Source organism: Rhea americana, unplaced genomic scaffold (genome assembly GCF_003343005.1).
Source record: "Rhea americana isolate MKP2758 unplaced genomic scaffold, rheAme1 scaffold_106, whole genome shotgun sequence".
Classification (NCBI taxonomy): domain Eukaryota; kingdom Metazoa; phylum Chordata; class Aves; order Rheiformes; family Rheidae; genus Rhea; species Rhea americana.
Genome location: NW_028185106.1, coordinates 2348027 through 2375297, shown reverse-complemented (window position 1 = coordinate 2375297; position 27271 = coordinate 2348027). Strand labels below are relative to the sequence as shown.

At 39.9% G+C, this 27271-nt stretch overlaps 1 protein-coding gene across 3 annotated transcripts in view; it reads right to left on the bottom strand.

Moving 5' to 3' along the window:
• Positions 1-249: 249 nt before the first annotated feature.
• Positions 250-27271, bottom strand: part of ELOVL6 (ELOVL fatty acid elongase 6) — an 81075-nt gene continuing 54053 nt past the window's right edge. For all 3 annotated transcript variants that reach the window (XM_085309243.1, XM_085309261.1, XM_085309250.1), the window contains exons 3-4: positions 10471-10622; positions 250-6609 (exon numbers count right to left, since the gene is read on the bottom strand). In XM_085309243.1, coding sequence (XP_085165369.1) covers positions 6185-6609; positions 10471-10622 — 577 coding nt within the window. In that variant the 3' untranslated portion in view covers positions 250-6184. The remainder of the gene's footprint in view (positions 6610-10470; positions 10623-27271) is intronic.

The following is a 27271-nucleotide window of genomic DNA, read 5'->3' as shown; positions in this document are numbered from 1 at the left end:
TTCTGYGTGATACWCAGAAGTAGGAGCGTAATAGAGAGRTTCTGGGAAGTGAAGGCCAGAGTAGCCATACGGTAGTCCCACAGCCAGAGAACTGCRCCTCCTTTTCCGTAGCTGCACTTGATGGCAAGGTAGAGAACTAACGGATGCTATAAATCAATAAAACACACAGATATATTTTATTTTGAACCAAAAGTTAAAATTTTATTTGGAATATCAATATACCAAAAAAAATAAAAATAAAAACTTCCTTTTATGTAGTGAAATAGCCATTTGAAAATGGTAAAATAAAGATATTTCTCATACTATTCTCTTCTAGTTATTGTACATGTATTTAAGTTTTTTCTTTTTTTTTTCTTTTTTCTTTTTTCTTGTTTTTCTGAATAGAAATCTATCTTGAGCTTTATGGCTCCAAAAAGCCTAAAGCATGTAGTGGCTCTTTTGAGAAAGCAGATAAGTCAATCAATCAGAGCTGTGTTTTTCAGCAGACAGGCCTGTTTGAAGCTGTCCAGGACCAGACAGAAGTGAGACTTCTCAGGAAGGCCATTATTTCAGGAGAAGATTGTTTAATATCCATTGGGAAAGACATTCTAACCCTACTTCCTCTATGGGGAGAAATGCAGMGTTTTATTGAGTGTTATGATGCACTGGGGAGGCCCTGGGTCCCCTGAGCTGTAGAGWACTTGTGCAGATCTGAGTGTATTTGTGTTTGGGCAGTTGGTTTAAGAAATCAAATCCTACWCTGTGGTTTTGCTCCACTAGACAAAAAGGTCTGTAACAAGGCACTGATCCTGCCCTTGCCTCTCTAAGCAAAAGGTTTCTAAGCTGCATTGACTGCAATGGAGCATTTATGATTGCAGGATCAGGGACTTGTCCTTTAGTTTGATTTTACTAAAATAAACAGAATGAAAAACGTATTGAAACAAAACAGTAGAAACACTTGGACAACTTTGAATCATAATTTTTGCCTTTTAGAGGGTTCATTGATGCCAGGCAGGAAAATATGGCTAAGGACTGATGCCAGGGCCTGAGGGGTGCCCTGAGTGGGGCGTCTTTGCCATTGACTAAACATAATGGGATTCAGGTCTTGCATCACCCATTGGAGCTGGGCTGTTACGGCTGGACCAAAGCGTACTGAAGTCACTGGGCATCTCACCAGTGAGCTCACCTTCAGTAGGCATTGGACCAGGCCCTGAGCTTATGTAGTATGGGTTGCAGTCTGCTTATATTTCTCCCTCTATCAAAGCCATTTTTATTACTTACCATAAAGTATATCTATAATTTGTATATAAACATATTATGCTTCTGTTATCCTGAAGTACAGGACAGAAAGCAAACGCTATTCTTGACATATTGTATTGCACTAGTATGTTTGTATCTGGCACCTGCTTACAAAGACTTCTGTTCCACAGCCACAGTAATGGGTGTCTTATGCTCGTTGTTACTTAAAAACCACCCGAACAGCGATCTCTGAGGCATCATTTTTTTCAAGTAAAACATTCCCCCGAGCTTTTGCTTTTAGTAGAGAAAGACAACATACACTCAGGCCTTGAAGTTCACAAACTGTTAAACTGTGAATCTTCCTCTGAACAGACCCATGCTGTCACTTAGGGGGCAACTATGTAATTAGCTTCCTGCAAAATGCCCCAGGAGGGGCTCTCTCACTCAGCCTTACTCCAGCAGCCACCACATGCTGGGCACTGGTCTATACAACCTGCCTTCCCTCATCTTAAAAAGGAATATAGAGGTGATAATTTAGTAGAGCTAGTACCTGAGCTCTTGGCCAGAAAATACTCTCTCTTGGGATAAGGAATAGCTCGCCTTTGTCGTCTCTCCTGTATCTTGCATTCAACACATTATTCCTACTACTCTGTTTGGTTTCTTTGAGTGATTCCATTTGCATGCTCAGGCCCCTTATCTTGTAAGTAAACACTTCTATTAGTTTACCATGAAATTCTGGTGAGAGATCGCTTTTGGAACCAGTCACTCTTACGTGTTATCAGTGAGCCCAGACAGAAATCATTTGTGACTTAGATATAGAAAAGGTTTGTAAGAGTGCGGCTTGTTGTTTTTTTTATTTTTTTTCCCTCACCATAGGCACAATTTAAAGAAGTTTCAAAATAACCAAATTTTTGATTTTTCATTAACTAGCTGAAAATACTTTCCTTGAACTGTCACTACATAGAAATATTCTTCAGGAAGAACCAAATTCTGCTCTTAGCTGCCTCGGTTCACATCTATTCCAACCTTACTGTTTTCATTTCAATACACTGGACTAATGCCTCAGAACACAAAATACAGACTTCAGCACTGGCAGACTGACCTTATTCTCAATATAACCTTCCTGACTTTAATGGTGAGCCCCCTAACAGTGTTCCCAGTGTTTGTAGTTGGTGTCAAAGGTCCCATAATGTTTGATACTTTAATAAAGTTTGAGTTCCCAAAAATGTGTGTGAATGCAACACAATTACAGCATTATTTAAAGTAATAAGGGGAAAAACAGATTCTGGTAATGAACAGAAATAGTTGAAAGTGTGAACTTTAGGCTCAAACTAGGGGAAATAAATAGGACCCAATTAGCTGTGTTTAAAGCTTGTGACTAATAGGTTAGAACAACTGGAGTATTATAGAGTTGTCATTAGGTTAGGATTGACTGGCTCAGTGCTTAAAAACACATGAGTGTGTTACATATGGTGTCTAAATATTGTGCATGCATTTTTCTTTTTTTTAGGGGAAAAAGAAAGAAAACCAGTGTATGTTGGTTTTGGTCTTACCCTCAATTGCTTTAATGTCAAATACCACATTTGAATCCAGTGGAAAACCTCAGAGGAAAAGCCCTATAGTATAGCAGGACAGGACCTGTGTAAACACATCTATGATATGCCATCTCATGAAGTAAGTGACAGTGTGACGGTCGATTTCCAGTGTGACAGTAAACGTACCCTAATTTACCACTATCCCGTAGGTGTCTGATCTTGCTGCCCCTTCCTTACAGGAATGCTTGACCACAGACTAGTCGCTCCCCCAGGACTCCCACTGAAGCGAGTGACTGAGTTCCTTTTGACCACCGGGGTGCATCTGCACTGCATTTTGAGGAGGCCACTCAGGCTGTTTTCAGCACAGGAGCCGCTTCCCAAGCAGTAAAGAAGGAGCCTGAGAGACGGGTCCTCCGAGGCGCGCAGCTCTGCGCAGCGCCGGGTGTCCGCACTGGCGGTGCACGCGCCACCGGCACGGCCCCGGCTTGCAGAGAGGGGCACAACAGGGAGCGCGCTGAGGTCACAGCGGCTGATGAGTCGCCTCCTGAAAACAGCACAGATGGACCCTTGCGGGCTTTAGAAGAATGAGCGAGTGAAATTCTTGCTCCACTGAAGTCAGTGTTGGCATGGCTTAGCATTTCTGTCCAGTATGCACTTTTTTTTTTTTTTTTTTTTTCCTCTTGTGCAATTAAGCAAAATGGTGTGTGAAGCACGGTGGGTCATTTGCAYGCTTGTTAGCGGCCCATCCTATTTTCTGCCTATGTGAAACTTAGGCTGCATGTCTTTATCTAGATGTGGTCTTGCTTCTTATTTGTAAAGTTTACTGGGCTTTTAAGTCATTAACCTTAAGCTTCAGATTACAGCAGATGCRTAATACAGTTCCTTCCCCTCCACTCAGACAGGAGGAGCTGGGACACACCGGCTCTACTGAAACCACAGTAAGCAAGTCCTCCACTGACTTCGCGGGGTCCAAGATTTCAGCTCCAGCTTCAGCTCCACACGTGGATCAATTATTTCAACCACTTTTGGTTTATTTCAGAGACCTAAGACACACAGAACTGAGAGTCTAAATGGCACCATGGTGGGCTTCTACCAACGCCGCTGTTGTAACTGTACTCGACTCTAATTTTGCCTTTTCCGTTCTTCATTAGTCTGCTTCTTAACCAGGGCAAAATTAAGAAGGAGGAAAAAGGCTTATTGAGCATTATAATTATCTACTACCAAGCTGTATAACAAAATAGTTTACATATTTAGTTGGTTTTGTCTAATATTTCCATGTATACAGTAGTCCTATTAATGAATAGCATATCTTCATTACTGAATATCACATTTTGCTATTTGTTGTGTACCATCAAATAACATTAGCACATCAATAACTTAAATAACACAAATGTAAACGTATTTTCTGCTTCTTATAATTATGATTTTAGCCTACAAAGGCTTTTGGATCTGTTAAGACCATTCACATAATATGGAATGTAACTTTATTTGTTTTTCTTTTGTGTATAATGAGACACCGAAAGCCCTTGTCATCTCTTAACAGGATACTAAAGCAGCTCTGTTTCATGAATGACAGCACAATTAAAGCTAAAAATCATAACTAAAAAAAACCCTTTGTACTGTACAATCTCATATTAAAGCAAGATAGATAATGACAATCTTTTGCATTAGCCAGGAAATGTGATTCTCTGCCACTGGGCTTTTTTTTTTCTTGTTGACAGTTCACATGTGTATATGGGTGTAGTTATAGGTGTGTATATTCTATGCAGAACAGCAGTCCCTATTTTGTTGATCTAGTTCTTCTAATTTAGTTAAACTATCTAACGGATACAATTTAGAATACTACATTAACACATTTAACATCAAGTTTACATACTTGCGTCTTTGAAATACTAGGAACTTTTACACATTTTATTTGGCTTTGTAAGGACTGGAATATTACAGATAACGCAGTCTACTTGTCTTTGAAAGACTATGGCTGTTACCAACTAACTCTCTAAGGTTCAGAGTGAAATACATTTCTCTTTATATCTGTAGCTGACTTGAGAGAAGAGAGTATCTCCTTAAGTGGTCAGTCTGATGTTACAGTACAGATTCTGCAGAGATATATGTATATATATTTAATGAAGGATAATTCTCTCTGGACATTAGAGTTAAGCTGTTGCAGCAAAATCACTCCATTTAGACTAATTTTCTATACAAATCTCAAGAAAAACCTATTCCAAGTATGTTTTGTAGTAGTATCTCCACATGACCAGAGGAGGGCACTTTAAACATCTTTGCACTGCCAGGAGGCAAATGCAGAAGCACAGTGTTATCCAATGTCGCACAGTCCTGTCACGGGTTCCTACCAATGCTGATATTCCTTGTCCTGAAGTTCACAAAAACATAAAATATGTATTGTACCACAGGGCTCTGTTCTGAAAACAGTAGACAGCTATATCACTCTCTTCTCTCTAACTAGGTTTTCTTCTGATTTCCCCCATTTAATTCAGTGTCATTGCAGGTTAATTTGAGATTAACAGATAATTTTAAAAATTGTGTTAGGGGAGTTCTCTCCCTCTCCTTCCTGAACATTCCTCTGCTATTAGCCCCTGGTAATTTAACAAATATTGATTGATTTAACCCTCTATGACATCCTGCTGCAGAAATTTCTTGCCTTTAACTGAAAAATGCACTTGGAACTCTCTGAGATATGTATTGTAACAGTGCATCTTTTCACATTAAACCCTTGTAAAAGTACTGTTGCTCACTACCTTCTGAAAGAGGTGATTGCAGTTTGGATCTGCCCACTTGGCAGAGTACATAGTGGAGAAATCAATCTGTTCGCATTTCCGTTCATGACCACAATGGAGTCAACCACTTTCCATACAGACTTTCAAGACATCCTTTTTGTTTTCATTTTGGCTAAAGGCATCAACCCTTTGTGGAAAAGATTTTAATTTTGAAATCCTACTGTTATCAGAGATTTTTTTTTGTCACCTCTCTGCTTTGTTTTGTTCCAGTTTAATGCTGAAAAATTATTAGAAAGGATATAGAAATTGTTTTTTTTTAAATAAAAGTCACTCTTCCATCCTGGGGAAACACAATGCTTACTTAATATACATTTCTTCCACAACATTCTCTCTCTTCTCTTTTCTTCTTTTTTCTTTYTTTTTTCTCTCTGCTTTGCTTTGCTTTCCTTTCTAGAGCAGACAGGTACAAGAAGGAAGATGTCTTTCATCAGCAGTCCTTTGAGATAGAGTAGATTCAGTGAGTCCTCACCATGATAGGATCATAAACTTACTGGGTTAAACCAAGCTAACTTTCCCTAAGCTGCCAAGTTTTAGCTGCACCATACATATATATGTGTTTCCTTGTGCCATTTTCTTTTCTTATAATTTTGTTTTTCTTGATGACCCTGAGCTATGGCTTCCGTCTCGTTTCTACCACTAGTCAGCCTTCCTTGTTTTTCTGGTTTTGCCRATATAGGCCTCAAAGAAAAAATGGCAGAAGAGCACAAAGTAGCTGAGGTACATGAGAGAGGACCAGATGATGTTCTGAACATGGGAATGGCACTGGCCCTGCTGCATCCAGGAGAAGACCAGGTAATTAACTACACAACCGATCAACATCTGAGTGATCTGTGATAAGGTGATGAACATGGCAAACTTGCGTGAGACTCTGAAGCCAGCAGCCCGCAAGGCATAGTAAGAGTACATAACGGCATGTACTCCATAGTTCATGGTCATAAACCAGCCACCGCCAGCCACCATGTCCTTGTAAGAATACCAAGAATAGAGCAACACAGTAATGTGATGGTACCAGTGCAAGAAGATGAGCTTCTGTTTCCTAAGAATAATGAATATTGTATCTCCTGTAACAAAAAAAGGAGGGGAGGAAATCAGAAACATATTGAACAATTCCACAGTTACTGAATTCTGCAATGCTTTCTTCCTTTTGCTGTCATTTGAGTATACATTATTTTGGAGCACGAAAAACAACCTCAGCTCTTGAACTCAGAGCCTGTCTGATCTGAAATCCAACCTGGCCCTTTTAATCTCTATACAATTGTGGGTAAACAAATATCTACATTTTTCTGTGTGGATAGCTCCTGCATGAAAACTCCATAGGTTTAACCGATAGCCATTTATTATAAACATAACTGTGAAAGTCTGCAGTCAGGTAGGTGAGTGTGTGTGTATTATCCTTGACCACGTGATTGTCCATTATATATCGTGACTAGAAGAGAAATGCAATTTCAATAGAGAGTAGACAACTAAAGAGTAAGCAGCACAGTGTCCCTTAAGTTATGATGTCCAGATTTAAGTCAGCATTTCCAAAAATGAATATCTAAATGTAGCAACTAATAGTCTCATTAGAACTACAAATAAAAATGATTTGATTTCTAGAAATGAGGATTTTCTTTTAGGGTTAATGAAGGTTAAAGATCCTTAGTAACTTTGAGGCAGAGCTTAAAGTAAAATGTTGGGCTCTTACGTTAAAAATGCAGTCAAAAAATGTACAAATCCATGCTAGTGGAGAGAGATGCAATCTACCAAATGAATCAAAAAGTTTTTTGTTATACCTTTCGGTGAGAAAGTGTATCATTTTGTCACTGCAACAAGAAAGTCAAGAACTGATGAGCACTGCGATGTAACTCTAGGCCGAGATTATTTCGAACAATTAATTATTATGGATGTTACCTTTTACTTGGGTGTCTAACTTAAGCATTTTTATTTCTTCCGCTGTTAAACAGAAAAGTGTGCACATGCTGCATGTGTATAGATTTGAAACTTTCTTTAATGCTGACTCATATGGGAATAAACAAGAATTAGTGAGAGAGTGAACAAATTTGCCTGGCAGATTCAAATCAAATGYGTATCTCAACTGAACCTATTTCAAAATAACAGAGCCTTATGAGTTACTATGCAAAAAGCTATTGCATATGCAGCCTACATTATTGAAAAGTACGCAATTACCAGCAACAACTATTCTGGAAGCAAATTTGGTTTATGTTGAAATGTTACATATTCTTTTCTACAAATCCAACGTACTATAGTAGAAAAGTAAGTTTTATTCCTGTCTTTTTCATCCTTTTGCTTCTCTTAATTGCATGGAGCATCTCAATTAGATATAATATGCATATATGCATGCTTCTTATTTTCTGTTCTTATAGACCCCGTGATTCCAAAAAGACCACCAAGGTTTGAATCTGGCGCCTTATTTYTACATATATGTACCTCTGAAAATCCAAATCATGAACATTAATGATGGGGGAAAACAAAATTGCTTTGTCTGCACAAGGTCTTCAATAAGCCATAATGCTTCTGTTCACTTCATTAGCTGCAAGATGTTGACTCATATTTTCATAAATAATCATATGTTCATTTATTGTTGACCTATAGTTTTAGCTGATGTTTTCCAGTTTTAACAAAACTAAGTATTAGTATTTTTGCAGTAATTTAAGCAGCTGGAAACCAAAGGATTCTGACACAGCAAGATAACTRGTGTTTGTTTCTTTACAGTTTTTATGTTGATGAATTGCTATCCTGTAATTTGCTGAATCAAATTCTCTGCAGAAAGAAAAAGCCCTATTTTTGCTGTATATTTGCACATAGTGAATTCTGCAGGGCTTTGTGGTTTGAGTAAGGGCATCCTCAGAAGTGAAAGCTGGAGGACTGCTCAAATACTGCCTCCTTCCTCCCATTAAAATAATCCTTTCTTACACACTAATAAGCCATGCAATGACAACACATACAGGCTAGTCATTAAGTTGGCTTTGGCAAGCATATCATTTGTATCCTTACAAAAGAAAATGTTGGAGAGACAGCAATTTATAAAAATCTGTATCATACTGGAATCAAGACAGCAAAAACTAGGGATAGTATGGCAAATCGTTTTTTATTTGGAGGAAGCGGAGAGCCACAGCTTTCAAGGTTTAGAGATGAAACACATTACTGTTCATAAYTGTAGGACTACACACATATTTAAGGACAAACACTTCAGAACTGAGACAGAATCTGACTTTAAGCGTCTCGCTGAAATAGCTGCTGTATCCTGCCCTTCACTTTYGTATCCAGTCCATCACAGGATGAGTGACTGCAGATAACGCTACTCATGTTTGTCTGTAATCACTGACAGCTTCAGAAATGATCAGACWGGCCTAGGTAATGCTGAAGGCTATACCAACATATTCTGTGTTGTGGGATGAAGATATATCACAAAATTTTTGTGGCAAGCAAAAGCGATGTAATATTCCCTCCATGTTAGCATCATGGCCATTGAGTTGACTGGTGCCTTAGGCCTGAACCTGGCACCTACAGAGCTAAAGTGCGAACTCGTGTAACAGCAGACCCCCAGCTAGCAGCAATGCTAGACTCATATCTCCTGCTACAGACAGAGGAGGGCTAACAAACAGAGTAATAAAGCGCATGAAATTTACTTGCTGGCAGGCTCAGGTATAAAATGGAGAGGGTACATATCCCTGGCAGACTGTTGCAGAACTGAAAAAAATCTCTGGAATTCAAAATATAAATTTAACTACTATTTCCTGATGGAGCCTTCTTATTAGCTTTTCCTGGTTTTCATTCTTCCCACAGGCCTTGTTCTATGGGGAACGACAAAAATCCTCAACCCATGGCCACTTACAGATGAATACAGCAAGTAGAGCTGAAGCTCTGAGAAGGAATGGCAAAGCCTTTTGCCACATATATGATGCCTCCCTATTTTGAATCAGTGGTTGATATCCACTTGTGGCTACACATAGCTAAAATCTGTGGCTGATGGGTAGGCTATCTATAAATGCATTAAAGAGTTTTGAGCTGAGGTCCTCAATCTTCAAATATACTGCAGCTTAGCTAACTTCACATTTGAGGACTCGGACCTACATGTTGTGTCACTTGAAACTAGCACCTTCCTAGGTATGCTGACAGATATTGTACTGCTAAGAGAAAGCTCAGAAAGTTGAGCTGTAATTTCAGCTTTGAAGGTGTATCTAAACAAAGTACTCTTTGCAGACTTTATCTGAGCAACCTGGAGTATATTCAGTGGCCATAACACCTCTGAGAATGCACTGCATAAATAGTGCTGCCAATTGAGGGACTTTTATCTCTGCTAAATTGTTTTTAAGACGCAGTCTAGAAACAATGACAAAGACCTAGCTATTTTCAGGATGACTGGCTGAGAGGCAACGGAGAAAGAGCACTGAGCTTGATGGCATCTTCAGAATGGTCTCTTCATTGTACTTAAGTGAGCCTCACCTCAGAGACACTGTGGCACAGTGAAGATCCTGATCTGCTCACCTCCAAGTCGTTTCTCAGAGCTTTTGGGCTAATGTCCACCTGGGACTTGTGTACATGCTTCTCCTCTGCATGAGGGTGCTAGGGAGGGGGTATAGACCACATCACTCTTACCTATTGACTGTCCTGCTGTGTATCATCCTGTACAGTTTATTCCTGTACTGGGTTAAACCTTTTCTCACCTGAATTAAAACTGCACTAATACAGTAAATTAATAAAGGGGCTGAGAATGATCTCATTCAACTGCTCATTGCTCTAACTTCAGCCAAGTTGGACTTAATCTCTATAAACTAAAATATGCAGAGTTGGTTTTATTTACTTAGTTTTTCTAAGACTGAAAACAGGTTTCAGCAGCAGTAATACCCTTCTCAAGTTTCCCGCACAAACATTTCTGCTTTAAATATGCATGCTGAGGAAAAGAGAGAGAAGGTACTCACCTAGTTCAGGTGCTTTGCTTAGCACAAATGCATATGCCCAAAATTTGCTGACAGGTCCATTGTAAAAACTCTGGTCACACACTGACTGCTTCAGGCCTTTGGTCATCAAAATGTACAGCATATAAGCACCAGTTCGAACAGCACCGAATATACTTTAAAATACAAAGAGAAAATGARGAAAGTTCAGCAGGTGCATCACATCTGCATGTCATCATTTCAAATATTTATAATAAAAAACTCATAAACATGCTGAAGGAGTAACAGTTTGAGCCAGCCTTAAAACTGGAGTAACTCCACTGGTTTCTAGGAAGTTCTTCTGAATTCACATTTGTAAATTGGAACTGCAGTAGTATCCCCTGGCAAAAATCTGGAACAGTAACATCAGTGTTTTTTATTTCATTACTACAGGGATGATTCTTCWGTTATCAGGAGCAGTAGGGGTTATCAACTTCAGCTGAGAATAACTTGCATAGTTTTGCTGCTGATGGCTGGAAGGTTACAAGAAATGAGTTAATAAACAGTTGTCACCAACACAGGACAAATTCCCTCTTCTGATAGCCTCAGTTTTACCTTGTCTCTCTCTGTGCTTGTTACACCCACAAGAGCCCTGAGCAGACAGAAACCAGGTAGGACACACAGACTTTAGTGGGGAATTTGGTTTAGGGCTGGAGTTTCAGATGACTGTGGTCTTGGTGCATGTTCTGACTTTGTGTTTTATCTCTTAACAAGTCATTGCTCACAGAGGAACTGACTGGCTGAACTCACTCACAATAAACACTGATTCACCCTCACCTCATCAAGGACAGGTGGAAGGTAATGGTGTTCTTATCTCCCCTGTAACTGCTCTGTGCTCCTGTCCTATTCATGAGTCCTTGCTCCGTCTTGGTGCTTTTCACAACAATCTCACAGCAGCAAGCAAACCACACCACCTAAAATGGATGTATGCAGATACACGTGGACAATACAAGTTACCATTTATGCAAGATAAGTGAAATAAGGAAGAATTGTAGATTCTCCATCATTTGTTCTTTCTTTGTTAAGCTCATATCTTTAAAAAAGTGTGTTTTAAAATCATCAAGGTAGCCTCAAAATTTGAGGCCTATGGCAATTCTTACGGCACTTGGTCAGACTAGGTGGTTCAAGCGAGCCTGCTGAGCTCAAAATCACTGATCAATGTTTTTTATGTTATTTGCATAAGGTTTTTAGATTTCCAGACCTACTGCACTGACATACCCGATCAAACCTGACTGACGCTAAGGRGCAATGCACTTCCCTTGCTCCTGTCCACCGGAGGCAGCTCTGTAATGGGGTGCAGTACCATGCAGCTCTGGTGTTCTTTAGGCTTTACCAAAAGCACCACATTTGGGGCTCTGCAGCCTCCTCACACATGGGGAGAAATGTTGACTCCTGATTTCTGCACTGTTACATTTTGATGCACGAGGTTTGATCATTCCATCAGGAAATTCCTACCAACACTAAACATTGTTTAGGTTTCCTAAGAATCTATCATCACCAGCTGCTATTTGTATTATGGTATTTCCTCATGGGCTCTATTGCCAGATGAGTTCTCATGTGCTATGTGCAAACCAAAAAGATATCATTCCATGGTACATGTTTATGGATTTCAGGAGTTTAGATGAGGCTGCATTTCCCATTAGCACTGCCCAAAGCAATGTATATATCTGCAGATTCAGGCAACACAGCAGTTTCAGTCTCTTACATATATTTTGGATTTATCCATCCCTGCGAACAAAAGAAAAACTGCAGTATTCTTAGCACCTGTGCAGTCTACAGCGCATCTTTTCCATGTAGGGCTCTCCTCTCCTAGAACTGCTCTCTCAGCATGCTTTTCTCATGTCTTTCTGGGACTGGTCCTTTTAACTCGGCAGAGACTGGCTGCCACAGCCTGCAGTAAGTGTGAAACTAGGTGGAACTTGCTCTATGTATTCTCTCTAGCATTTAACACATGCTCTGTATTCTTGGGAGTTGCATTTCTCACTCCCAGGACAACAGGCAATTCTGACAGAGACGTGATCTGATCACTTCCTGAAGCACTAAACTCAACCTGGCCAGGGCAGGCTGCTTCTTGCTCTTGTGTTTTGGGTGGTGGCAAAACTGGGTGGAGGAAGATCAGGCAGAATATCTAATGATGYGCAGTCAGTAATCTAGTTCTCCCATTAGCAAATTCCTCCGTGCTGACATTAAAATAGGAGAAAAGAGGAAATTTTAAATTAGGAAATCAAATAGCTTCCAGCAGTATGCCTTTCCTCATACAGAAACTGTATTGCTCTTTTAAAAAATCATGGATTATTAAAGTTTTAAAACCAAAGAGGATTCTTTGCCACGAACACAAGCTCAGATGAGAAAAGGACTGGTTTAAGCAACAGGCAGAACGTTGACTTAACTGTAAGTGCTTCAGTGTGACAACCCCTGGATTTAGTCTGGAATGATAACCGAGCTGAAGAGTATTTGCCTTGTGGGGATTACAGTTTCACTTTACTCTCCTTGGGATTACGAGGATGTAATTCTTCCTGTATTTCTGTTTTGCTGCTACTGCAGAGCTCTCCCTGGAGTGTACATGCACACACACACACACACACTTTTCTTTTCTAGTTATGTTAGCATTTTGTAATTTTATAGCACTGAGGCTTTTTCTGGTTCTGTGATTCTAGAAGAAGTAACTGGCTACTGTTCTACATGGTGTGAGTCAGACTAATCTGAAATTTTTATCAGTAAAAAAAGTCACATTTTAGCATAATTCATAGAAGGTTTTATAAATAAAGAAGATGGCAAACTGGAAACAACTGATTCAGTTATTCAAATGCACGCCTTCAACAGGTAGCCGTTTATGAGAYGTGTTGCATGCCAAAATACTATCTTGCCAATAAGCACACATCACCTGAGGAAAAAAAAATGTTAAACACATGCCTACAAATATGCTTTGGACCCAGACAGACAGAACCTGCTTTTTGTGCCTCCACCACTTATCTCATTCATTCTGTAAGGTAAGCTCAACTAACAAATTTATCTCTTGCAAAGACATGATGTGCTGCAGAGTGATGATACTGCTTGCTCAGTAAATCACTTCCGCTTCATTTTGTCCTCGCCCTGCTCTTGCTGTAGCTATTGTGAGGCACTGAAACGAACTGCTTACCAAAGCAGTCTGCCTAGTGGGAACCATCCACAGGGATTTTAGCAGTAAGGTTGCAGTGAATTACTGTACAATTACAGCCTTTTGCAGCTAGAGAGACTGATCAGAAACACGCTGCACCGGCTAATGCTGCTTTCTCATCTGTTCAGACTCAAAATGCCCTACATTCTTTTCCCTCCAGGCAGTGACTTCTCTGGTAGACTAACTGATGTCCAATTGCTATTCTAGTGCCCATATTATGATCAAAATGCATCAGTGAGTGAAATACAATTAATACTGAGCTTATTTTCATATTAGGGTCTCAAGACACATCACATTTACGGATAAGGAGCATAAGACTTTTGAAAGGAAAGCATTTTAGAAGAAGGGAGACTGAGCCACAGGGAGCTAACTGATGTTACAGAGCAAGACAGAGGTAGACACTAGCAACTGAATCCTATTTACTACTTGAAGTTTCCTCCATGGTACGTAGCAGAAGGAAGTGAGGCCCTTGTTTCTGAAAAGACTGAAAACTTTCCACSAAATGGAAACTAATACTGTTCCGAATGCAAATGAGGTAAATAAAAAATATGTTAGCTACAGGTTACAAGTTCAAAGTGGGATATCTTTAATTTTTAAAGYATCCCATCATGCGTTGTAAACTGTGCATACATGACACCACCAGAGAGCAGCAGGGAGCCCACAGACAGCGAGACCAMGCTATTCCCTGTGAGTGCAGGGAAACACAAGGATTTCAAGCAGAGCCTGCGTTACTCAAAGGCGCAGGTTATTTAACACTGGCACCAAACAGAGGAGCTCAGCTGGTTTGACCAGTCTCCGAGGTGTCAGACTACCCCTTATTCATAGGTGTGTTGGGGTAAGACAGGCACCGAGCCCATCAAGCACCTAGTTGTGGTGCTCCCAAGGTGTCCAGGTCCAGCTCTAAGCCCAGAGGGCCTGGCTGGAAGAATTAAGAAATTTTACTTCTGCCTCAGCCTGCTTCTGCAGCGATTCAGGGGAGCCTCAGCCTGTGAGTCAGTGYGTGCCTGCCGCGCTCGCGGAGCCACTGGAGAGTGCGCTGTCCCCGTGAAACCCGAATGGCACAAACTCCCCTCGCGGGAGAGTAAACATTCCCCACTGAGATCGGCTTACTCGCGGAGTTACACACGTCAGCCTGCAGCCTTCTTTGCTATACCAGTTATGAGAAAAAGGCTTTTTTTCTTTTTAGAACACAAAATATTTACAGAGGAAGCTTTCTGAATTAGAAAGAAACRTTTAAAGGTCAGGAGCTAAAGAATGTGGAACTTTTTAAAACTTCTTTTGTGATAAATCAAATTTCATTCATTTTTAAGGTCCATTGAATTCATTGGTCATCTCGAGTTTCCTTTCCACTTCTAAAAAGCTTGTTTCTTAACAAAATAAAATGGCCTTTCTGTGCCCTGTGGATTTAAAACCTGCAGTCCTTATAAAAGAGCAACAAGTTGCAGTGCTAGTGATGTGGAACACGAAYGCTGGCTACACTAATACCTCTCAGTCTGACAGGTCAGCATGGCACGATGCTTTGAAAACAGGCTTTGAGAAATCAGTTGCTGTAAAAAGACAGAACATTTCTGGGCTTAGCTGAGCAACCGAAAACATAAAATATGAACAGATACCGGAAAAAAATGTGCAGAGAAAGCATCTGTAAGAAAACAACTCTCCGAACTAAGTTTCTAAAAAAAGAAATGCAGCTGAAGTTACCTTTGTTAGCTAGCTCTGAAGTCCCCAACTGGGAATTGCCCCTGAGTCTGAGTTAGTAAAGAAGCTCAGACGGATGCTCAGGACATTACAAGTGCTATGTGCCAATGTGGGCCCATCTCCACGTAAAGGAACTACTGGCCTCACATTGTACAGCCTTGTTTGCTTGTTGTGTGTTATTAATTCCTAAAAAMAACTTCATAAAAAGACAATAATCTTGCATTGTTATAGGTATTTTATAGTTCTTTGAGAGTACTTTCTTTTCCTACTGCTAAGTGCAAGCTTCTTTCAGATCATTCTTCCCTTCTGTAGGCCCGTGAAACGTGGTCCGAGAGCACCAAGGGATCAGGGGATTGACCCTGCCTGAGCAGGAGGGTTGGACTAGATGATCTCCAGAGATCCCTTCCRACCTCAACCATTCTGTGATTCTGTGATTCAGCAGGTACCAGACAGACGGCGCAGTAGCGGTAGGACGGGATGATAACTTTCTGAAGAAACCGATGGATTATGTTGCCTGAAATCAAACTGTTTGCAAGAGGTTTCTATCTCCCACAAAAACCTACTTYGACCATGTTAGAAAGAGCAGTAGTTTTGGCTGCCATCAACTGTATAAAAAATATCTAATTTTATTAACTGCCTTTCTTCTAGTTCCCCCAGGATATGGCTGAAGTGAGGATAATCTGTCTTTAAAAATGAGCTCCCCCAAAAAGGGGATGTCCAAATTAAAGTGGTTTTCTGAGTGATATATAATGAAGAAAAAGATAATACARCCTGGACTGTGTTGACTAGAATTATGGATCAACAGTCTGGTGATTTTTACTGGTTACTGGGCACTTAGTTAAAATATATTGCTTTAAATCCTTTTGTGGGTAGACTTACCAGATTGTTCTAAGACTGGGGAAGAATTAAAAGCCTGACAATATTTAACATTTCAAGGGTCTATATGATGAAAAACGACATTCATTCCCTTGCAGGGAGGGGACTGCAAGGTATGCCATGAAATATGAACCTGCTGACATATGGAAGCAAAGGGTAACTGAGAAATGCATTTTCTAACTAACTGCCCATAAACTCATAGGTACTTTGGCACATGTTTGCACTGTTTCCCACAAAACTAAGGCGAGTCCTTCGGGCCCCTGTTCTCYACCATGGATATACACATGAACATAGCAAAAGGACAGCAAAACTAATCAGAATTTGCAATTACTTTGCTACAATATATAACACACGGGGTAGTTCTGCTTGTTGCCTGGCTAGATTTCCTTACAACTCTTCCTTCTTTTTCTGAATGAATCACAACTTACTCTTTCCCCCCTCCCAGTGATACACACATTCATCTACATCTAGTCAGCTTTGCCAAGGGAAGGTGGAAGCATTATTAATTTTGCTGGTCAATGTGCAATATGTGATGGTGCAATATAAAGCATATGCTGGATTTTCCAGATGGAATAAATCCTCCAAATAAGAAAAGGAAATAATTAATCCTACGACARTTTTGATACATAGTGATATTAGAAGGCTGTYGGACTAACTAAATGTTATTTCAAAYGTGAGTCCTGTCTCAGTTTACCTTGATTTTATTCACATGTAATTCCATTAAATCCTGGGTGGGTTGTATTTAAACAGGCGTAGGAACTCTARGGTCAATTTAGGCTTATCTGTGATTGCAAACACATGATTTTTTGCAGTATAATGAGAGTTAAACATACTCTACCATGAGAAACCTTAGCTACTTGATCACTAATAAACAGGCAATGACTGAAAGATACCATTTAGCTGTTCAGWGACCTCTATGGAATTAATGGATCTTGTTTTGATCTCAAGGAATTAGTGAGAGTTGTYGTTAAGTTAGTACAATATGATATGTCCTCTAATATCACAGAAAAGCAGCCTAGTGAAAGATCTGGCATTCAAGATCCTAAATGGTCAACGTGACACAAGGACAATATATATGTAATATGTATAATTTACTTCAACTGACTAGGAGAACCAGCTTTATAAGTATACATCTTGTCATTAAAAAATATTTTGCTTAGTCTGTTGAACTGAGGGTTACATTTTCCAAATTAAATGAATCAGCCTATTGGTCAGTGAAAGATACACAGTGATATAGTATTCATCTAATGTACACGGTTGTAAAAGGATAATACTGACTACGTATTCAGTCTTTCTTAACTCTAAGTGTAACATTTATGAGGCATTTTATAAGCATTTAAAAGAGAAGACTTACTAATTAYGAGTTACCTTGAAATCCTAGAGAGACATTTTTTCAAGTTGTAGCTGATGAACTGAGCCCAATTGTTATTTTTATAAGAAATAGCAAAGAAAATTAGCATAATTAGGCTATCATTTCACCATTCTCTCACGTTTCTGAGCTGAATTCAAACAATGCCAAGRTTAATGATGGAGAGAGGGAAACACAGCCCTGCAGGAAGTTGTTACACTACTGTTTTGTACCTCCCAGAACTGGTCCAGATACCTCTTAGAAGTACTCTGTCCTCTCATTAAACACTCTTGTGATGAAAAAGACCTCTCTATGCTCTCCACAGAAGAGATGTATCTGTTGCCTTACCAAAATTTCTAATGCATCCAGCTTGAGCTGTCCCAGAAGAATGCCTCAATAATATTTAGGGCATCAATGCCTATTCTTCTAAATCAGATATCCTCCCTTGTAAAGAACTGCCAAGTACAAACCTGTTTTTACGTCTCTTCAGGTTCAGGGCAAAGTTTCTCCAGACCTATTCTATCTATGTCGGCATTTCAAAGGCCCTTAGCACAGTGCTTTACAGTCCTTAGTGGCTTTTGCTCTCACAACAGCCTAGTAAGGTGGTAGGCATAAGACTCATTTCAAAGACAGAAATATCCTCTAAAAAAAAAAATCTGTGTCTGAGCCAGGATGAGAACTGATGAACAACATCGAGTTGTAGTTCAGCGTCCTAGCCACTAGGTCTGATTGATAAAACCAGACAGAGATCTAAGCTCACTCTGTGTAGATGAAAAAGGAAATACTGARTCAACATATTAAACACACTCCATAGGAGGCATTTTCTTCAGAGAGAAATAAGACCTACTGTGGATTTTCATTTTTTTTTCACATTTTAGAGTTAATCTCTAAAATATTCTAAAATTCAAGTCTTAAATCCTCTGCTTTAATTACACCAGATTGACTGCTACCTTTCAAGATAAATAGTTTATAGACAAAGAAGTTGTTACTACACTTCTAAACATCACATTTTCACCATTTTCATGTCTGATATGTTGGCATCATGCTTTCAGGACCTAAAAATACATAGTCATGCACAGGGATACAGCACAAGTTAACAGAGCTGTTCTGTCCTAAGAACACAAAAAGCTGAAAATAGTACCACAAGGCTATATAAGAATAATAGGAGCCTTCCATAAACTCAGTCACACTCTTACGTACTTTTGATTTCTCCTTTTCCTGTGACATCTGTATCTAAAAACTTCAAAAACATTTTTTTAAATTACAAAAACAGTCTTTCAAGAGTACTTACATGCATCTCATTGTTTAAACAAGAATGTAGAGCTCATTTTTCTTAGACTACTTGTTTGAAAGGCTGTAAGGCATTTATATTCTTCACAATAACTAAAAAATTGTAATTAGGAGGAGCATCATTTTCACACTTTTTGACATATTTTTGCCTAAGAAACGGTCCAGGTCTCCAGAACTCCCTTAAAGGTTGAAATGACTAACACTGCTATTTCTATTTGTAATTTTATTTCTGCAGACGAGAGAACATATTTGAAGAACGCTCATTTTCTTCAAGAAGTTATATTTGGTGATTGTGGATGAGTGTGGTCTGTGGCTGTGGCTTCTCCCTGCACTGAGCTCTAGCCTGYCACCCCGCAGCACGGGAGATGCTCTACCAGTCGCTCTGCAGACAAGCTGCTGCCTCCCCTTCCTCACTGCCAGCTGCTTGTTCCTACCGCTCTGCTGCCTGCCGAGTTGTGCTCGCTCGACTGTTTGCATGGCCCTGCTGTTTAACTGCACTGGTGAGTGATGCAGCTAAGAAGGTCTCTCCTCTGTTTCTTTTCAGATGTATTATTTCCTTGCTTTCAGCCACAGCACAATCACAGGAGCCACGTGAGGCCGTGCTGTACTCCAGCGGGGAGATGAAGCATGGGGAAGGCAGGAGCCCTTTCAGCCAGCCTCGACGCTGCAGAATTCATAACGCGGCACTGTGCTCGGAGCAGCTACTTTGCTGTGGGAATTCATTTAAAAGGCACTTAAGACGTTGGTTTGCATCTCAGTACKGAATCCGGCCTCAAGTATGCTTCCTTTAGCAGGTGACAGAAAAGCCCAAGGCTAACTCAAAGCACAGAAGTACAATTAAAATGTAGTTAAGAACGGTGCGGGAACAGTAACAAAGCAATATTAAGTACCATCCAAGTAAAATATTCAGATCTCCAGTGCTTTCAATAATAGATATGGATGCTTCTAAAACATACTTAGATAAACAGTTATCATCTCTGCGAGGACACTGGAACATCCAGGATGTAACAAGCCCACCAACAAAAACTTCCTTCTAGCATCGTCCTGCCCAGCTGCTCCTCAGCCTCTCCCTTTCCCACCTCCTGAAGCAGATGGGTTTTGTTGCTCGCCTGCAGGGTCCCTCACCCTTTTTGAAGGTGATGCAGTCCCCCTCAGAGCGGATGTTAAAAAACAATGTTAAAAAACAAAGAAAGGAAAGGAGGAGGTGAGGAGCACCATATGCCTTTCTCAGTGTGGCGCTCACTTATCCTAAAACCTAGCAGTCAGCAGGACTGAAAGTGCATCATAACGGGGTTCTCTACTTTTCAGTGTGTGTGAGTGAAGGCTGTGCTGAGCTCTGCAGTTTTCCTCACTGTTTTTGGCAGAAGAATTTTCTTTGCATAAGTTCACGCATACTTTGAGGTTTGGATTCAGTCCTATCAAAATCTCAACCGAAAATCCGAAAGAATTCCTGTTCCATCTCTAAAAAGAGCCCAACACTAAACCTAATGCACAAACCCGGCCTTTCAGACAATCCTAGTGTATCTGATCCAGATGTCTCATTTGGGTTTCCATTTGGGAACATAACCTGAAGCCAGGTCAGTTCAGGGTGATTTAAAAAATGCGCAAATATTYTGCATGGCGCTAAGAAATAATATATCATTTGTGCAGGCTTATATATCCATAAGCAAATGCCTACATGCCTGGGTGGTTATTACTTTCCCATGTGAAGAATTATTGGGAGAGAAATGAAATACATTAAAGTGACAGTTTAAAGTTTTCAGGTCAGGGCAGGTACAATACTCCTTGCATTGGTCTTTCTCCCCCCTTGCAATAAATCCTCCAAAGCAGGGCCAGCCCCTTCAGTGCTCCACTTGTCACTCTTAGGGGCTCCCTGATCTCCCACGCTCTCCTGACACTGCATGGGTTCCTGCAGGTGCTGGCAATGGGCCCGGTGCTGGGCTACAGCTCTGGTCCTCACGTCCCTTCCCTCACGTCCAGAGACTTCCTCATCACAACTCACCTGGCTCCCAAAACCATTTATTTGTCCTTTGTATTGACAAAATTGGAGAGGGAGAAAAAAAAAAAGCTGAACTTCTTTCCTTTGCATCCGGGACCTCATTAAGCACAAACAAACAGCGACATCTCTGCAGGGCTGCGGATCAATGGACACTGTCATCTGGCAATTTTAATCACATTAATACCACAGCAGAGTAAAATCCATCTGCTTCTCCCTTGCTAAAGTGGCAAGGCTCAACACATCTGCCAATTGCTGCAACTACCACTTGGAAGGCTTATTTATGTGTGGATAAAAAAAAATCAATCTACCACAGCTATTTTCTTCCAGTCCTTCCTCATTTTACCTGAACTCCCTCTCCAGGAAATGCAATTTGATGCCCTAAACCTGCACTCTTTATGATTGGGATTAGCTATATTCAGAGAATCCGGAGGAACACAGCAYAAAAGTAATCAATAAAGTGAAGTTTTGTGAGCTAGTGGAAGCACCTGCAACAYTTAGAAAACTAATGCCAGGAGTATATTCTTGCAAGCAGTCTTTACAGCACATGAAACAATCAGTGGAGTTAAAGAGGGTTAWACTTGCAGGGAGAGTCTCTTATACAGAGCACTCAGTGGTTACACATGGCCCATCAGGTTTTCGAAAAGAGAAAAAATAAAGAGCAACACTCAGGCTGAAGGGCAGTTGTTCTCCATCACCACCCTAGAAAGATGAAAGAGTAACATAATTTGCTTACAGGGAAAACTGTAACCATACGCTGCTGAAGAACACATAACTTGCCTTTCCAGGAACAGAAAATAATTTTCAGCTCTATCCACTCTTCTCAGCTTCTCATTTAACTTACAAAGGGWCAATTACAAACCAGTCAATACTAATTGATATCATCAGTTCTTGCTGTCCTCCACGTGCTGTTACCTGAAGCTACTCCGTGATTATCTAGCATTTCGGAGGTAGGAACTTGAAGGGACAATATTTCTTGAGGAAAATGATCATTTCACAAGCAGTAGCTCACTATTCTATCATAAAATAATAGTTGGAGTTTTTTTTTTTTTTTCATCTGAAGATCCCCAGCAGCCTCTGAAAGCTGTATACTCAGTAAGGTATTTTTCTGTCAAGAAACATTTCTTAGTTCTTAGGTATTTTTGTCAGCAAGTGTGGACTGTGGATAAATTACCAAAAAAATTCAATTTTCAGCTTAAGCCCTGCGTTTGGTGCAAAATCTCATAAGAATTAAGGAATCCATTTAAGSATTTCTAAAGTAGCCCATGAGGGATTCATAAGCATAGTGTAGCTCTTAAGTAATCCTTAATGAATGCTTCAGGGGCATTTGAACTTGTTCCTGTGTCATTACTGAAATTATTCTCAGCAGCCAATATTATCTGAAGAAAATTTTAGAATAACTGTAATATTCCTGTGATTTAAATGATAATCCAAAAAAGTGGCATATCTATTTCTGCAGGATAATTTAAAGATTCTTACAGGATCAAATGTATCAAGTTGGTAGAGTAACTGTCATGTAGAGCATTGAAATGTATATCCAGGAGTTTGAAATTATCCTACGCAAATAAAGCCAAAAAGTAATAAAKTAAAAGATTTAGAAGAGAATCAAGCCAACCAATGGCGTTAGCAATCACTAAAGCTGTAAAACAGGCAGATAACAAATTAAGCAAAATCTAAGTTGCAGGGAAAAACTAGCATTTGACAGAATAAAGAAGGCTTAAAGAAGCTAAAAGTTATAATACGGCTTTAATGAGCTGCTGAGATCCATAAATGCAATGGTAATTGCAGGCCCGGAGTCACTGCTCTTCCCTTCTGCTGGTCCTCACCGCGGCTGTTCTCCTACAAGCTCCTCGGGGTCCGGACTCAGGACGCAGAGTGATGGAGCAGCAACCTGGGCGAGCGGCTGACTAGCACAGGCTCGAGGAAGCCCTGGTGCTCAGAAGAAGTGTCRGACCTGCGGCGTGGCGGCAGCCTCGCTACGCAGTGCCTCTGCGTCCCTGCGTGAGCCCGCACCTGAAGGATGCAGAACGCGGAACTGCTGCCACGCAGGGGGCAGACGGGATGTCTGATTTCTTCTGAGTTACCTACTTTCTCTCCAGTGCAGTTCCCTTCTTAAGCTACCAGACACTTGTTTTTTATTCTTCAAACGTATTTTTCAGACTGCTCTCCATTTAAAATGGAGAGGAGAAGCCTACTCCCACTCGGCCGTGTTCGGAAAATGACATTCATGCTGCGTGGTGGCCCACAAGGACCCATAGGCTGCGACAGGATGATTTGATGAGTAAGGTATAACTCAAAGTGGCAAAAAGAGTGGGAAAGGGAATAGGGGGTAAAATTAGTGTAACRGCTTGTTTTCAAATAAACTCACTTTCCTAAGATGTTCAGCAAAAACAAGCAAGCAAGCAAACAAGCAAAACAAAACAACAAAAAGGAACTTTTTCATGGAAGAAGGACCACTTGGCTGAAAAATAAGAGATTTTGGTAGGAATCTTTTAGCCAATCCTACCCATATCTGCTGTAAACTGACAAAAAAATCCAGGTGTCACATGAAACTTTGATTTACTTTTTATAAGGCCTGATTAATCTCTCAGTGAAATTAATTTACTTTCAAAATTAGTTTGGCAGATACAACAGCACAACAGAATCCAGTAACAGCAGAGCAAATGAAAARATGAGTTTTCAGGAAAGGATGAGAACATCTTTTGTCATATGGCACCAGCAATAGCTATAATTCTTGGAATAAAGGTATTGTCATGGGATATTCTTCTCAGTTACAATAAATAAGGTATATATTGGAGATATATCTTCTTGACAGTACTACAATTGCTTTTAGTCCATATACTTTTATCACCTCTCTACCTGTTTTTTTTAATGCCAACTTGTATTTGTTTTTCAATTTATAAATTCTCCTTACATAGCACTGTTTGTATTTCCCTACTGGGATTACAGTTTAGCTTTCAGAAAGGAAATTTTTCTTCTTAAACTGTTATGTCCCATGCAATGGATTTTTGTCTTTTCTCCAACCATTCTATTTGCTGTTCATCCAATTTCCTACTTTTACTCCAAAATGGTAATTAAATTTTTTCCACTATTCTATTATATAAGAGTAAGTATATAAAAATGAACACAGTTCTATTGAAATAAATGGTTAACTAGGTATATGTTAAGCATGTTACTAACCTAGGCTCTGGAAACTCAGTCATGTTGAGAATATGCATTAGTGCACTACAAACACAGGGCATGCTTTACAGTAAATTCTCATGCTTTTAAGTTCATAAAAGAGAAGATAAATAATTCACCTTAAATGTTACTTACTAATCTAATGTTATTTGGCAAATATTCCTCTTTCATTAACTCATTTTCTCTTCAAATGTATTTTCAGAAACCCATATAAAATCTCAGAATATTTAAAGATTTTCGATGAGTTGCTCAGCAACATATCAAATTAAGTTGTTTTTTAACCTTCTTGACAAGACTTTGTGAATGGCAGATCTTGAGATAGGATGTAAATTTGAATCAATTTTCATCCATTTTCATACCTATAAGCATCCTACTTTGATTATATTTCAGAGTCACAAATCCATGCAATTGAAATCCTTTTTAAAACTTATGTTCAGTCCCTTCCATTCTGTTCAGTTGAGGACAGAGTTTTCGATACATATATTCATCTAGGATTATCTTGTTGGTAGCTCTCTGCAGAACAAATCATGTACCTTTCTGTAAGATGTTGTTGTGCTTGCAGTAACAAATACTGCAATTACAGCAGTCTCATAAAAAAAAGTGAGCCATATTCTTCCAGTGAGACTTTGTAGGTTTGTCTTTCAAATACAAGACATATTGCTGCTGGGATACTTTGCTTTCAAGGCTCCTATCAGTTTTGCTGTGTATGTGGCAAACAGATAGTGACTTATCAGCTACGTTTGATAGCATTCCTACTACTTCGAGAAAGAATCACTTTTAGAAACTCCTGTATTGTCATTAATTAATTTTCAGCATTCCTCCAAAACATAGCTGAATTAGCATTGGAGTCTGAATGGTGTCAAATGATGATAATAATACTATTACTGCGTGGTTTGGCTAGACAAAAAGGCCTCACTCCATCAGTCTTGGTTAGGTTTAGCCTCTCTCTGCAAATGCCTGTATCTCATCAGTTATTTTGGCTTCTTCCTCTCATGTATCGACATGTGAATATTCCTTAGGGAAGACAACATTTTGTGATTATTAGTTACAGCCAAGATCCTGATTCTTCTATTGGCAGCACTTTAAGAACGGAGACTGAGTGAAAATGGTGCCATGCTGTTGTCTTGTGTGAAGACAAGGCAATCAAATACATGTTTAAGCTCTTTGATAGCAAGGCTACCCATACACAGACTGCAAGGCCTACAAAAGGAATTACAAAAATCCAGCTGAGATGTAATGAAAACTAGAATTAACGACTTCATATCCCTCCGTGAGAGTCCCGTTCCCAGCTTTGCTGATTCCCAGAGATGCCAGCATGGTACTTTTGATATTCTGTAACTAAAAAATTCTTTGGTGTCAATGATGACCCTTACCTGATTTTCAAAGTGGCACAGAATATGGAACTGGCAGCTCCAATTAGTAATGTTTTCTCAGATTTTAACCCCAGGAAATATTTAGAAATGCAGAGCTGACTGTTGCCTGGATGTGYAGGTGAATCAGCACTTGGGGTCTTATGAGACTGAAAAGCAAACTCTTGTGTCAGCCTCCTAACGCTGGATTCCCACTGACGGGAAGCGGCGCACGTCCCAGGGCTGCGCCCACCGCACCTCAGCGCAGAGCTGCGCTGAGTACGAACACCCAGCTCCCTTCGTTAAAGTGCATAAAGTGAAGAAAGAAGACTGAAATCATTTCAGGCAACAACAAATCTTCAGTGCTTGAATCAGGTCAACAAGAGTGCCAGGAAAGAAGAAAAAAGGCCCTGAACTAATTTCTCAGCAGAAGAGTTTAAAAAATTATGGTTTCATGGTGGTTGCAAAACAAGAAGAAAAATTTGCTGTCATTGCTCTTATAAAAATTTTCACTGAGAAGTGATAAACCTCTTCCTGAGACAATATGTTTGAAAACAGAAGATGCTTCCAAAGAGAAATGAAGCTGCTTTTCTGTCTCAGAAATCCTGCTGGTGGCCAGTATTGACATAAAATTCACTCTTGACCGAACTCCTGAATTCTCAGCAAGCTCAGTAGGGTGGTGTAGTTGTTTTGTTTATTTATAAGCATGGCAAGTTTCCTGCTGTTGCTGCTATCACATTTAAATGATCTTGGCAAGAAAAAGGCATACGGGAGACATTCTGAAGAAGGACCATGTCATTGCCTGGCAGACAATTGCCTTTTTTTAAGTCTAGAACACATTTTTCCAGCCTCTACTAAGTGTTACTATTTCTGAGGATACTCAAAGCAGGTAAAATGGTAGGACTTCTAGGAGAAACGTAAACAAGTGCTCTAAAAAATGTCTTACACTAACCTTGAGACAGAATACTCAAAGATCCTTGGACAGATATTTCTTCCTCAGTACAATCACTCAAGGCAGATACATACATTATGCAGAATTTCTGAAAGCTATAGTAAAAGTCATAGCATTTCCACAGACTAGAAAACTAAAGAGAAAGTCCTTTCAAAGTTAAGGGGTGTTTTCCTAGTGCTATAGTAAGTCTATAGGCAGAACAACAGCTTCCACATTGACCTTCAGAGGAAGCAGAAATGTCTTTCAGGCCAAGCATAAACAGCTAGTTATGCGAGGAGTCAGGAAAAACAAAAAAAGACTCAAGCTAGTTGGAAAGTTTGCAGTATTTGAAATCTAGTTAGTACAACTGGCTAGGAGAGTCAGTAAGGCTGGAAGGGACTGATGGCCCCAGAAAGGGCGCTGGGAGTGAAACACCAGGAAGCAGATGTTCCAATTTACACTTTTTATAAGAACTCTCCAGCTCCGGTTTTAATGAATACTCTGCATTTCCACTCTTTTCCAGTCAAGAAGTCAGGGTTTGTTTTTGTTTGTTTGCTTGTTTTGTACAGGATTGCATGTTACTGTAAAGGCTGCTGAAGACTCATGTTCAACCTTACTATAAGATTGTGGGTCATCTTCTCCCCTCTCTGCTTCACTCTTCTGCATATTAGCCTGATGCCCAGAAGATGCACAGATCTTACACCTCTCCTAGAGCTGTCATTCTACAAAAAGCTCCTGTACCTAAATATCAAATGCAGGTATTTAGTGTCGTAAAAATGGAAAGAAAGTTCTGTACCTTGGGGTGTTCTTGCCATAAATATAAAGCTCTAGTTTTCCAAATGCAGCTATACGTTTTTTACAATTCACTGGTCCCCACTAGCAAGTCCAGCAACTTAAAACCTCAGTGTTTCCACATCTTGCCTTTCTGTTCTTCTCTCTCCTTTCCACCCCTGCTGTCTCATTT